Raw genomic sequence first — 12,110 nt, forward strand, 5'->3', positions numbered from 1 at the left:
TTATTTGTTTGAACTTGTCGTTTAAAAAATTTATTTGTGAAAGTCCAAGTTCTTTGAAAATATTAAACATTTTATCAGATAAAATCTTAAGTTAGTCCAATGAATATTTTATTCTCCGTGTGTGTGTATATAATTAATTTATTTACAAAAATTTTTTGAACCGAGATTGAACAAGTCTGACCAATTGAACCGTGACCTGAACACCTCACTGGTTCAATTGACGGTTTGAGTTTCAAAATATTGTTGCCAGTCCTAATGCCCAGGAACCAAATTGAAAATTTAGACAGTTTTGAATGACCAAATGTAAATATCAGTCATAAACACTATCCAAAAAAGATGCGTAAACAAATCCCAACCAAAATTACTCGCTTTCTTGTTAGTAAACCAAATCTATTACCTGGACAACATTGATTGGAGCAATCACTAATATTCAGCGTGGCGCCAAGACACCTACTTCCCATTCCCATTCGCACATTTATCCCGCGTATTGAGTACGCGCGTCAACACCCTCATACTAAAAGAACAGCCTGTGACAAAGTAATTCAAGCTGCCCAGAATCAAATTGACAAATTCTTCCATTTCTCTATTCTCCTCCCTGTTCTTTTCAACTGTAAGTTCGCGAATAGTGTTACTGTTTAGATCATTTTTTTCCACTCATGGGGAGGAAGAAAGATGGGAAGATGAGTGCTTTTCGTGCAGAGAAATTTCTGGTGTTTATGTTGTTTCTGTTTGGAATGGTTTTGAGAGCAAAAGGAGTCTGGTTAGAGATACCCAAATCAGGGATCAAGTGCTTGTTTGAGGATATCAGAAAAAGCGTCGTCGTTATGGCCGATTACTATGTTTTCTGGGATGAAGATTATCTTAACACTAATTATACCCCCAGAGTCTCTGTCAAAGTAAGTCCAACTTCAACTAATTGCTTCTAATAGCAACTTAATATTTTTTTTTTGGGATTTTGTAGGGTTGATAGATTAATTAATTTTTTTTTTCAGTCCATTTTAAGTGCGAATCAGGCATGTGCTGGATGGTACTCATTCTTATTCGTAGTAGAGTCCATCCAGTAATAGTGTCCATCCAATCTTGAGTGTTGAGTCCAGCATGTGCTGGATAGTGATCATTGTTATTCGTGGTAGTTTCCATCCAATCTTAAGTGCGAAATCATCCAATTGGGGGCATGCTGAATAGTACTCATTCTTATTCGTAATAGTTCCCATCCAACTTTGCCCTGGTACCAGATTTGGAACTACAACTTTAAGAGGTGAACAATAGAATTTATTGATTTTGTCTTTGAGAAAAAGAAAAGAAAAGAAAAGAAAGATTCAAGTACATTTTTCTATGATTCTGTTTGATTACTAATGGGGGTAATTATTTAAGTGATTAGAAGTGATTAAGTATTTGTCTTGTTTAAACAAACACGTGTGGTTACCAGGCAGGCATTTTGTCACATTGAAGCACTTGTTAAAGCATAATTTTGAGATTTTGTAGAACTTAAGTCTTAGGCCCTACGCTTAATATGATTTCTTGAGATGGAGGATTCAGAGAACTCTAACTAATGATCTAATGGCTGGATCTTTTACTTAGTGTTTCTGACATTTGCTCGGTTACAATGCATTAAAAGGTGAATTAGTTTGATTTTTATGCGAAGTAGCACTGCAAGCTGGAATAGCATTTGAGCATATTGGCAGAATGAGATGAGGGGGAGTAACTTTAACTTGGAAAAATGTATCGAGTTACTATTGAGACATTCATTTTGGGATAGTGGATTTTACAAGCTTGTTTTGGTGATGACTCTATCTTGGTCAATTTACAGGCTTCTGAGGTAAGGTTTTAAAAGTTTATCTCTCATGGAATCTATCAAAATCATTTTTGGATTTTGAATGTGAGAAAAAACAATACTGCTCTAACATTTTAGTGCTTCTGGCACTGAATTGAGCAGTAGTTGTTGGTGAATGCACTTTTACTATGCTTTTGCAAGCATGGCTAGAGGTGATACAAAAGCTGTCAACCAACTCTCATTCATTCTCGGATTTGCAGTTTCAACATGGCATAAATAATTAGTGCTGGCATTATCTTATAAATCAACAGCTGATGCAGGAAAACTCTGGGATTGCTGCTCTACATATATGTACCCTTCTGCGGAACAACTTTAGTTTCTTTGAATTTTCTTTCATGATTGGACAGTTTTATCCTCACTTCGAACCCTTGCAATTTGATTTTATCGTGGCAGTCATAATGTTCAGGTCCTTTTTTTCACTTGCAATTCTTTATTAGGGCTGATTCATATGGTTTGCTGGTGCACAATATTCATTGATTGATGCTATTGCCTGCCATGATGGATATGATGATACTCAAAAGAAATTAGTAGTTTGGTATGAGATCATGCTGGAGTGGAGAGAAGGTATTGCATGAACTTAGATGACCTATTGGACTAGATACTAGAACTACTATTGGGTAAATCTACAATAAAATTTGGTTCCAGGCTGTAATAAGCTAGGAAAAGGCTTTTAGAATATTCATATGCTGTTTTGTTAAGGAAGAATAAAAGTCTGGCAGAAATCTGAGTATACTAGTATGGCTAGCCTACCTTAAATGGGGGAAAAAGGAAAAACAAAAAGAAAGAGAGAGAAATGGAAAAAGGAATATCGGTGTCAACTTAGTCACACTGAGACTGTCTGCCTAGTGAGTTCAGAGTCAATACTTGCATAAATGGTGCATCATATTCTCTGGGATCAACTTACGTGGTCTATGAATTTGCTGTTCTACATTAGTGGATTTTTGGTCCTGTAGATTTTCAGAATGGTTTTGTGGTGATCTACAAAAAAGCATTTTACATAAGTGAATTTTTTGGTCGTATAAATTTTCAGTATGGTTCAAGTAGCAATTGTGATGAAACTCATTGGTGGACCCAGACTAGCTGAGCTTTCCTCATATTTATAGTTGCATATCCGTGTAAGTAGACACAACCAAATGCTGTCCAAAGCCATCTCTATGCTTTAGTGAATGGGTCAGATTTGGGTTTTTATTGTTTAAATGAAATAGTAATTTGACTAAGATCCAAAATCTGTACTTATATGAAAGTCTGTCCTTGTTAGCGTGTCAATAAAATCCTGAATCGATTAAACATATCTATGAATATTTTTGTAACAGATTTGAGGATCATCTATTACAGCCAGATATAAGGATCATTTAATATGTCAAAAGGAAAAAGGTCTTCTAGAATTCTTTAAGCAATGATGTGCTTCATACATAGTAAGACTACCTGCATTGCAATTTAAATTCAGAATGACACTTCCAACCAAGATCTGAACTGTGGATTAGCCTAGTTAATATCTGATGCAGTTCATTTGGCCGAAAGATGGTGTGAATATATAAATTTCGTTGGATTGAGGATCCAGTGATTCAATTACAAGGTTTGTAGATCTAAGTGATTGCACAATGGAAATCTTCGAAAAGATCTACCTGTACAGTTAACATCTTCTGACAAGTCCACTAGTTCTTTAGCAGAGTGTGTAAGTGCAATTAACATGCTCCTCAATTTAAATAAGCAGAGTGTGCAAGAGCAAGAAAAAAAATGAAAGGAGCAGAATTTGTATAGAAGTTGAAATACAAACAGTATGATAGCCATCCAAATCTTCTGTTAACAGTATGGTCACCGTGATATTAATAGTAAATTTTTGAAGGAATGCTTAGTTGCATACACTTTGAACAGGAAATATTTATAAATCTCAATCAATTTTTCATCTTGCATCATTTGTCATTGACAAATAGAAATGGAGGCATGCGAAGATGTACTGATCTTGTTGCTGTCTTATAATTTAACCATCTCTTGCTTTCCTAAAGCTTACCTTTCTAGTAAATTGGTTTGTTAAAGGGGATGGAGTACATGTTTTAATATCTGTAATGGCATCTGTGAAGTGTCATGTTTTAATATCTGTAATGACATCTCTGAAGTTGTCATGTATCAACTTTATAGAGAAAAACTGAACATAGTATTTATTTGCATTGTATACTGGAACAGACTCAATATTTGAGTTTAATAAGAATGTAAAATCTCTACCCCCGTGTCGCAGATTAAATCCGCTTGATTTCTTGCCTTAACATAAATTTTAGGGAAGTAGTTTGAGTTTTTTCAGATAAAGAGCTGGAATCTGCAACCAGATAATTGACAAGATGGTCTTTCACATTTCAACCTATTGAAAAGTGGTAGTTTAGTCACCTATTTGGCTTACAAATGTTTTATGTTAGAATAAGTCTATTGGATGATCAGATGTTGAAGCATTGCTAATCTTGAAAGAGGTTTCGCGAGTAGTCTTAGCTAGTGTGGATAAATGAGCTATTTGTGTGCTGTTTAGGTGACATCACCATATGGAAATACTGTCCATCATCAAGAAAACGTGACACATGGTCAATTTGCATTTACAACAAGTGAAGATGGTAGTTACATGGCTTGCTTCTCAACTGAAAGCAGTCATGATGGAGGTAAAGCAGTCACTGTTGGTATTGAGTGGAAAACTGGAATTGCTGCTAAGGATTGGGAATCGGTTGCCAAAAAAGAACATGTTGAAGTAAGTTCGTCATCGACATTACTGGTGCTATCTCTTACTCGTCCTTTCAATCCCTTGCCTTTCCCCTTCCCGCTCTCGGACACCCCTTGTTCTCATTACTCTATTCTGTGTCTGTACGTGTCTGTTTGTGTCCATATTTATATATGCACTGATCTATATGTGCTGATATGTTTATTCGTAAATGGATTTAGGGTCTTGAGCTTGAGCTGAGGAAACTTGAAGGAGTTGTGGAAGCCATCCGTGAAAATTTGATCTATCTCAAAAGCAGGTAGTTGCTTTAGATTTTATTGTCCAAGAATGTGCTTAAACACATTTCTTTTTCTCTGGTTGTTTACATTTGTTGCACATAGCACTATTTCTATTCGGTCTCCTTTTTCCTTCTTTATTGGATTGTGGATTATTTAATAGAATGACAATGCATCAAATGGTTTCCGTGTAAAGTGTGCAAAAAATTTTGGAAGCGGAAACAGCTTAAATACAGGAAATTTCATAAGCTAAAAAAGAATATGAAATATTCAAGCTCACTTGTGCTGCTATTTTAATGATGTACATACAGGTTACAGAAATTTTATTCTTCTTCAGTAATGATTAAAATCACTTTTTTTAGTTGTCTCTCATTAGAAAATTTTAGATCTGACAATTTTAATTGTAACCTACCCGAGTTACATTTGGTTTCCTTTTTTGCATGTAGGGAAGCAGACATGAGGGAAGTGAGTGAAAGAACTAATGCAAGAGTGGCTTGGTTCAGTATAATCTCGCTTGGTGTTTGCGTTGCGGTTTCACTTGTTCAAGTAGTGCATCTGAAGCATTTTTTTGAAAAGAAAAAGCTCATCTAGGTTTTATAGTTTGCAAAGTCTTACCTGATCGAGAATTTGTTCATGCTAAATTTTTTAAAAAAAAGATAGAATAGCTTTGTTAGTTTACCACATGTCATTTTCATATGTTTATTTCCTTGCACAATCATGATAGGATGAACTTGTTTTGGTAACAAATGTGATGTCCAAAGATGACAGAGAAAAACTGAAAAAAGGAAAGTAAGGAAGCCCAGGAGCACTTTCATGAACAGAAATCATGTCTCCTTTTTGCTCAACCTATACTCATGCTAGTTATGATTAAAAGAACTGCAAACCCATGTGGTAATTTGGTCTAGAAGAGAGAGAAATTCATAGTTCCAGTATTCTCTCCATTGTATAAACAATGTGCTTATAGACACAATGAAGGATAATACAAGAAACTGTACTTGGAAACAAAAGTATAAAGTTACAAAAGTCAAATCAGGAAAAGAAACTAATTTTTGAAACTCCTCAAAGATCTATTCTGTATTAATGCACAAGTTACATCATACAAGTTTCATCATACATGAACTCATTCACTCAATGCAGCTGCTAATTTCTTTTGGATGAGCTCAATGCCAAGACGAGGAGATAATCTAGGAAGGGTCTCCTGAAATTCGAATAAGCATATCTGTGAGCTTCACCTCTTATAAAGCAGTCTAGAGAGTAACAAATTCAAAAGATTTTCACTTAGACCACAAACCGAAATCCAGACTCCTCACCTCATAAGCCTCTTCTTAATCAATCCAAAATTCATGAGAAGAAATGAAATATACTATGCACATAAGTGTTTGCCAATCATAAATTAGATCTTATGAAGAACAAATCCAAGATAGATAGAACATAGATAACAAAGTTCAAGACCAAGACCAGAAACATAAACACATAACTATATGCTCAAAGTTGTCTGTACCAAGCAGATATGTATTATTACAATGGCAATCCAGATTCACTTCTGCTTTTCACTCGACTAAAACATGATGATGAGCTCGCAGTCATCTAATTCATTATTGTATCCCATATTAGCTCCTATCAGCTCATGTAAACCACATCAAGTAGAGTATCTGTTTCCATGAACATGAGGCAAATTACATCAAGTAGTTGCTTAACCTCAGCAAGAATTATTGACCCCAAATACATAGATGCTGATAATTATTTAACCAACAAATAAGCCACATTGTTCAGCGTTTTCATGTTAAGCGAAAGTTGAACTCATCACCTCATTTTACAAGAAAGTGATGTTTAAACTTTAAATCCTTTGGCTATAATATTCCAGTGAAGAACCAAACAGGGTTTACTTATTTTACCAGAAAGTGACAGGCAACACATGCGCATGCGCGAACACAGAGTACATCTCTGTTTAGGAAGCCATTTCAACATAATCACAGGTATTAGGTGATTGCCTATAGTTTATTCATTTGAGAATAAAGTATCTTCGGTACTGAGAGTATTCTCAAAATTCAGATGCAATTCATAAATAATACATTTTCTTTTGCTTGAAAGTATATTTTGGATCACATTCCAATTTATAGGGAGGAAAAGAGTCTCTGAGCTTTCTTTATATTTTGTTCCACCACATTTAATTTGAAATTATCTCTATGCTTTTTTCTGTTTGGAAGGTGTAGACCATGGAAGGATTCTTAAACCTCCACTTTAACAATATAAACTACTTTAGAAGAACCGTTCCTTAATCAGGCAATACAAGATCCTGAATGGCCATTAGTTTATCAAACTCCACCTCTACATGCTTCTAAGTAATAACCCAAGTTTACTTGGATTCACTAACATATTCCAATAATATACTGTTTTCAACAGTTTGCTAGAGCATTTAAGCGTCAACTTGTTCAAATCCTATCCAAATTAAATAGAGTAACTTAAACAAATGATGAGACCATCCTTCCAATAGCTTCATGTCCAAAATTGATCGATAAGTACACCAGCCAAGCACCAAATAAGAAGTGCTTTTCTGCAGCCAAATGCACCTTCTTGACTGAAAGGCCACATTTCATGCTCAGTCATTGACAGAGGTATATAAGGTTTAATATCAGATAATTAGCCGTGGGATGAAAGCTAAATATTCTGACAGGCTATTCCTTTTTCATTCACAACTGGTGGCATTTATTCTTTTCATTATCGTCATTAATTCGAAATAAACAGAGATGATATAGCCTTCATGACATCAAATATCAGTTACATAATTAACAATCAATATAACCGCAACCAGTAAGAGTTCGTACTGTTATTATAAAGGTCAATTTGCAAATTATAAATGCACCAGAATCCAGTGTCAATTCCACAGAGACATTACCCTATCCCGAAATCTTGTTTGTCCAATTGCAGTAAATTACAAAAATGATGACAAGAAAAGAAGCCAACTTAAACTAGTAACAATAAGATGCTGACAAATATGATCCTCAGGCAACGAGTCTAACCTCAAAGCCATCAGAACGAACAACAGCTAACACTGGTATTTCATACTGGTAAGCCTTCTCCCAACAAGGATTCGTAGTGATATCCCTTATCTAAACAAAAACCCCCCACAAGATTCAATCAGATAAACAAAACCAAATTGCATGAAACCCAGCAAAAACAACAAAAATGCGTTAATGGGACCTGTAATTCAACGTTCTGGATCGAATCAGGGCCAGAGAGGCAGAGAGCAGCTTGGAGCTTTTCTTTGAGGCCATCACACAAACAGCAACCGGGCTTTGAATAAAGTACGAGTTTTCTCGAAGTTGAGGGAGATGATGAAGCAGATATTGAAGAATGTGACGAAGAAAATCGAGGCCTGTGTCTCCATTTCGGTACTTGGCCGTGGAAGATGCTCAGCCTCGTGGCCGTTGGCCACGTAGATACCGGTATTCTTGCTGCCATGGCTGCCATTGCTGCAGTCCCAGTAGCCATTTTTTTGTTCTTTATTTTGTTAGAAAGATGGGCTTCTTATTCATGGGGCTATTTTTTATTAGGTTCAGCCCATTTGGAGATAGTGCCAAGCTTGGACCCAATGCTTCCAAATAGGAAATAATGAGCGGTCCATTTGACGAGCTAGCCAAAGTTTTTAAGGATTCAAATGTCTCCAATAGAAATTACTGTAGACAATGGAATTTTAATTAATTCTTAAAATTACCATTGATTTATAAATTATTTTTGTGGCTTATTTCTATCCAATCGGGTATTGCCACATGTTATGTACACTTGGAAAATTTGGTTATTAAATGGCCAATTATATTTTTCCACGTGTCAAGGTGAAGTGTTCCAAATTTATTCAAATTGTAGGGATATCTCTACTAACCAAATCATATCATATCACATGCCTATTGGATAAATATCTAAGTATTTATTTCTTATTAAAGGGATAATATTTAGAGTTGTTCAATCCAAATATATTTCTTATATACTGCAATAGCCTGACCAGTCAAACGGCGCCACGTCACGTGTCCCCACGAGTTTGGCCAATCGAGGAATTACTTATCTCTTTATTAATAAATATAAAATGAAGAGATAATATTTGGCTAGCATAGTCCTAATATGACTGCACGTCTTGCAAGACAAGTAAAGTGGTACACAGGTCTTCAACCTCTACCTCTTGCTACAGCTATAAATAGAGGTCTCTCAACCAAATCAAGGACACAGAGACACAGACACAGACACAGACACAGACAGAGACACACAGATACGGAGGCACACACCAGGAGGCATCTCATACACTCAAGTGGTGAAGTTTCAAGCTACGAAGGTCTGGGTCTCTAAACTCCTCAAGTCTTCCGCATATCAAGGCTTGAGCCTTCAAATATTTTCAAGTTCTTCAAATCTTCCATATCAAGATTTGAAAGAATCGGTGGTGGATCCAAGAACAAGCTGCGAAGCCCTTGGATTGGTGTTCGAAGAGAAGAATCGAGGGAAACTCTCCACAAGTTCGAGAAAACCCCAGAGATTGTACCTACATATTTTTCTAAATTTATATATCATATATTTGCCGTGTATTTTTCTTGTCGTTTTGCAGACTTAAAATTTTATCGCGTACAATTACATATGGGAAAAAAGAGTATATAGGGGAAAAAGAAACAACTGTATTACTTTATTGAAAGTAGGCGTGTCAATGGATAGAGTATGGGTTGGATCTCTTTGATTCAGATTCAAATTCATTAAATTTAGTTGGACCCAAATTCAGACCCAAAATCTTATGGATCTGAAAAATAAATCCAACCTCAGACCAATTGATAAATATTGTATTGATATTAATATAATGTAATCATTCAATTTAATGCTCACATTATCAACTATGTTTGACTTAATTTAATAAATTTGGATTTCAATAATTAAATTTCGATTTTCAAAATTTCAAATTTTAGATCTCAATTTTATTAAATGTGTTGCCGAAGTCTTATGTACACCAACCAGGTTCTTAGGTTCCGTTTGATAAAACTGAATCTGAATTCTGAAGTCTGAATTCTGAAATCTGAATACTGAAACAATTAATTTGCTGAATTTTAAACACTGAAAAAAATATAGGAAAATTTGCTGAATTGGTCTCTAACATTTACCAAAAGCACTTTTTTAGTCCCTAACATATAAAATCAGCCAAAATTGTCCTTCACTTTTAAATTGTGATTTAATTTGGTCCTAATGCTCGTTTTTGCTCCTTTCTCCGGTTAAAAATAGCACGCCCCTCTCACATGGTCATATTTTCAAGGGCAAAATTGGAAAACACAAATCCCAGATCCACCGGGGACGATCCCTGACCTCACGATCTTTATCTTGTTTCGACTCTCTAAGGACAGGTTCACCACAACGGTGACTGAGTTCACCTGAACAGAAGCATATTTGGAGGTGATTAGAGGCCGGAGAGCCGAGAGTAGACACGCAGTGTAGAGATTCACCCGGGATTCCTCATGGGTTTGGGTTAGTTTCCGGAGGGAAAGCAGAGCCTCCTCTTGCTCGAACACTTGAGAGCTCCGGAGCTTGGTCATGAACTTGTCTTCTTCGAGGGAGCTAGAGTGACACAAGGACTCAATATCTGAGGAGGACGAAGAAGAGCAGCAACAATAGGGGCGGGTGGTTAAAGGTAGAGGAGTGGTGGGCCTGTTGATGACAGTGGCGGCCGTCACGGATTCCTTGGAGCTGGCGGAAACTTGACTAGGCGTCCGAGTCAGCTCGGTTTCTTGGGAAGAGAACTTTGATAATTGATGATTAGGCTTCTGTTGGGAATGGGAAGCGAGCAATAAGGTACGAATGAGGTTATGAGCGGAGCAGAAATCGAAGGGTTTGGGAGGAGGGGTAAAGAGAGTAAAATGGCACCAAGCTGAGAACAGTGGACTTGAGGGCGAGGTTAGGGATGAGGGTGGAGAAATCGGGAACAGAGCTGTCGGGGAGGGTGGGCCTGAAGTTGAGGGACTTGCAGGCATCGATGCAGTTACGCTCGAAGGAGTGGTCGGAGGAGACAATAACGGGGTCAACCATGAGGGAGCCGGGATGGGGCAGACGAATTCCAGAGGAGGTTGGATTTTTTGCTTTGGGGATTTCTCAAAGTGGATTTTCCACTTGGGTAGCTGCTTCTGCTTGGCGCCACTGCCCATCTCCCTTTTCCATTGCTGTTTTGATCCTGAAAAGGTTTTCATATGTGAGGGATATTACGGATCGATTGGGAGATTTCAAATCGGGTAGGTATTGCCGATGATGATAATGATGATAGCAGTAATCTTATCAACTTTGAAAGAGGAATTGTATTGCTGATTACAATTGGGGACATGATGATGATAAGATTCTGCCGCTAGCTGATGAATCTCTCTCTCTCTTTGTCTCTCTCGGTGCACAAATTGCTACATAGTGTAACAGACTAGCCAGTTGAGTAAAGCTTTTATTTTCCAATTTTGCCTTTGAAAATATGACCATGTGAGATGGGCGTGCTATTTTTAGCCGAAGAAAGGAGCAAAAACGAGCAGTAGGACCAAATTGGATCACAATTTAAATGTGGAGGACAATTTTGGCTGATTTTATATGTTATGGACTAAAAAAGTGTTTTTGATAAATGTTAGGGACCAATTTGGCAAAATTTCCAAAAATATATGAATGTCTGAATTTTAGTGCTAAACCTATTTATACTGTTTGATAAATATTTATAACTGAATGCTTAATAAGTTTAATTTGACAATTTTGCCCTTATATCCTTTCATTCAAAAAAGAAATAGAATCTATGATTTAATTAGTTTAAATTTGTTAGGTATGAAATCGACAATATTTATTTTTAAATCAAATTAATATAAAAGATGAAATATATTATATGAGTAGTATGGAGAAGATGTGAAAGTCATTAAAAAGGGAGAAAAGAAAAACTAAAAATCATTAGATAGAGAATATTAGGTTGTTTAATTAGATAAGAATTTTGAACATAATTAACAAACAAGGGTAGATTTGATAGATAAGATAAGGTAGTTGAAGTAATTCTATTGATTCTTATCAGAATTAAGCATTCAGTTAAGATTCTTGTGTTGAAAAAAATACACACAGGTTCAGCACTGCTTAACAAGTTCAGCAAATAGATTTTCATTTATCAAACACTCAAAACATCTGAATGTCTGAAACAATTCAGATTCAATACTTTTTTATATGTTATCAAACAGACCCTTAGTAAAACTAGCTGGTCAAATAAGTTTGATCAAATTGAGTACATTAATTTGTTGGAATTCAAGTACGGAATAAACAACTATTGAAA

General features: G+C 36.1%; 2 protein-coding genes and 1 pseudogene across 3 annotated transcripts; 1 reads left to right on the forward strand and 2 right to left on the reverse strand.

Annotated features, from left to right (window-relative positions):
- The first annotated feature begins 542 nt into the window (after positions 1-542).
- On the forward strand, positions 543-5,557 carry LOC113749693 (transmembrane emp24 domain-containing protein p24delta3-like). 2 transcript variants are annotated; one of them, XM_027293519.1, is made up of 4 exons: positions 543-896; positions 4,353-4,565; positions 4,757-4,833; positions 5,257-5,557. In XM_027293519.1, the coding sequence occupies exons 1-4, from the start codon at positions 657-659 to the stop codon at positions 5,399-5,401; spliced, it is 675 nt and encodes a 224-aa protein (XP_027149320.1). In that variant the 5' UTR covers positions 543-656; the 3' UTR covers positions 5,402-5,557. The 2 variants fall into 2 exon arrangements, with proteins under 2 accessions (XP_027149320.1, XP_027149321.1); XM_027293520.1 differs by having other exon boundaries at positions 5,265-5,346.
- A 120-nt stretch (positions 5,558-5,677) lies between these two features.
- Positions 5,678-8,338, reverse strand: LOC113749694. Its single transcript, XM_027293521.1, has 3 exons — positions 8,012-8,338; positions 7,831-7,920; positions 5,678-6,008 (listed from the first exon to the last, which is right to left on the reverse strand). The coding sequence occupies exons 1-3, from the start codon at positions 8,300-8,302 to the stop codon at positions 5,931-5,933; spliced, it is 459 nt and encodes a 152-aa protein (XP_027149322.1). The 5' UTR covers positions 8,303-8,338; the 3' UTR covers positions 5,678-5,930.
- A 1,748-nt stretch (positions 8,339-10,086) lies between these two features.
- On the reverse strand, positions 10,087-10,974 carry LOC113750652 (annotated as a pseudogene).
- Between the last annotated feature and the right edge of the window lie 1,136 nt (positions 10,975-12,110).

This window comes from Coffea eugenioides, chromosome 10, assembly GCF_003713205.1.
Source record: "Coffea eugenioides isolate CCC68of chromosome 10, Ceug_1.0, whole genome shotgun sequence".
Classification (NCBI taxonomy): domain Eukaryota; kingdom Viridiplantae; phylum Streptophyta; class Magnoliopsida; order Gentianales; family Rubiaceae; genus Coffea; species Coffea eugenioides.

What these genes read in the sequence shown, in the direction of transcription:
- LOC113749693 (XM_027293519.1), top strand. Translation starts at nt 657, where the DNA reads ATGGGGAGGAAGAAAGATGGGAAGATGAGTGCTTTTCGTGCAGAGAAA. An exon ending in CCCCCAGAGTCTCTGTCAAA is followed by an intron (nt 897 to 4,352) that starts GTAAGTCCAACT and finishes TGTGCTGTTTAG; the next exon opens with GTGACATCACCATATGGAAA. An exon ending in CCAAAAAAGAACATGTTGAA is followed by an intron (nt 4,566 to 4,756) that starts GTAAGTTCGTCA and finishes AAATGGATTTAG; the next exon opens with GGTCTTGAGCTTGAGCTGAG.
- LOC113749694 (XM_027293521.1), bottom strand. Translation starts at nt 8,302, where the DNA reads ATGGCTACTGGGACTGCAGCAATGGCAGCCATGGCAGCAAGAATACCG. An exon ending in TCCAGAACGTTGAATTACAG is followed by an intron (nt 7,921 to 8,011) that starts GTCCCATTAACG and finishes GTTTTTGTTTAG; the next exon opens with ATAAGGGATATCACTACGAA. An exon ending in TTCGTTCTGATGGCTTTGAG is followed by an intron (nt 6,009 to 7,830) that starts GTTAGACTCGTT and finishes TTCGAATTTCAG; the next exon opens with GAGACCCTTCCTAGATTATC.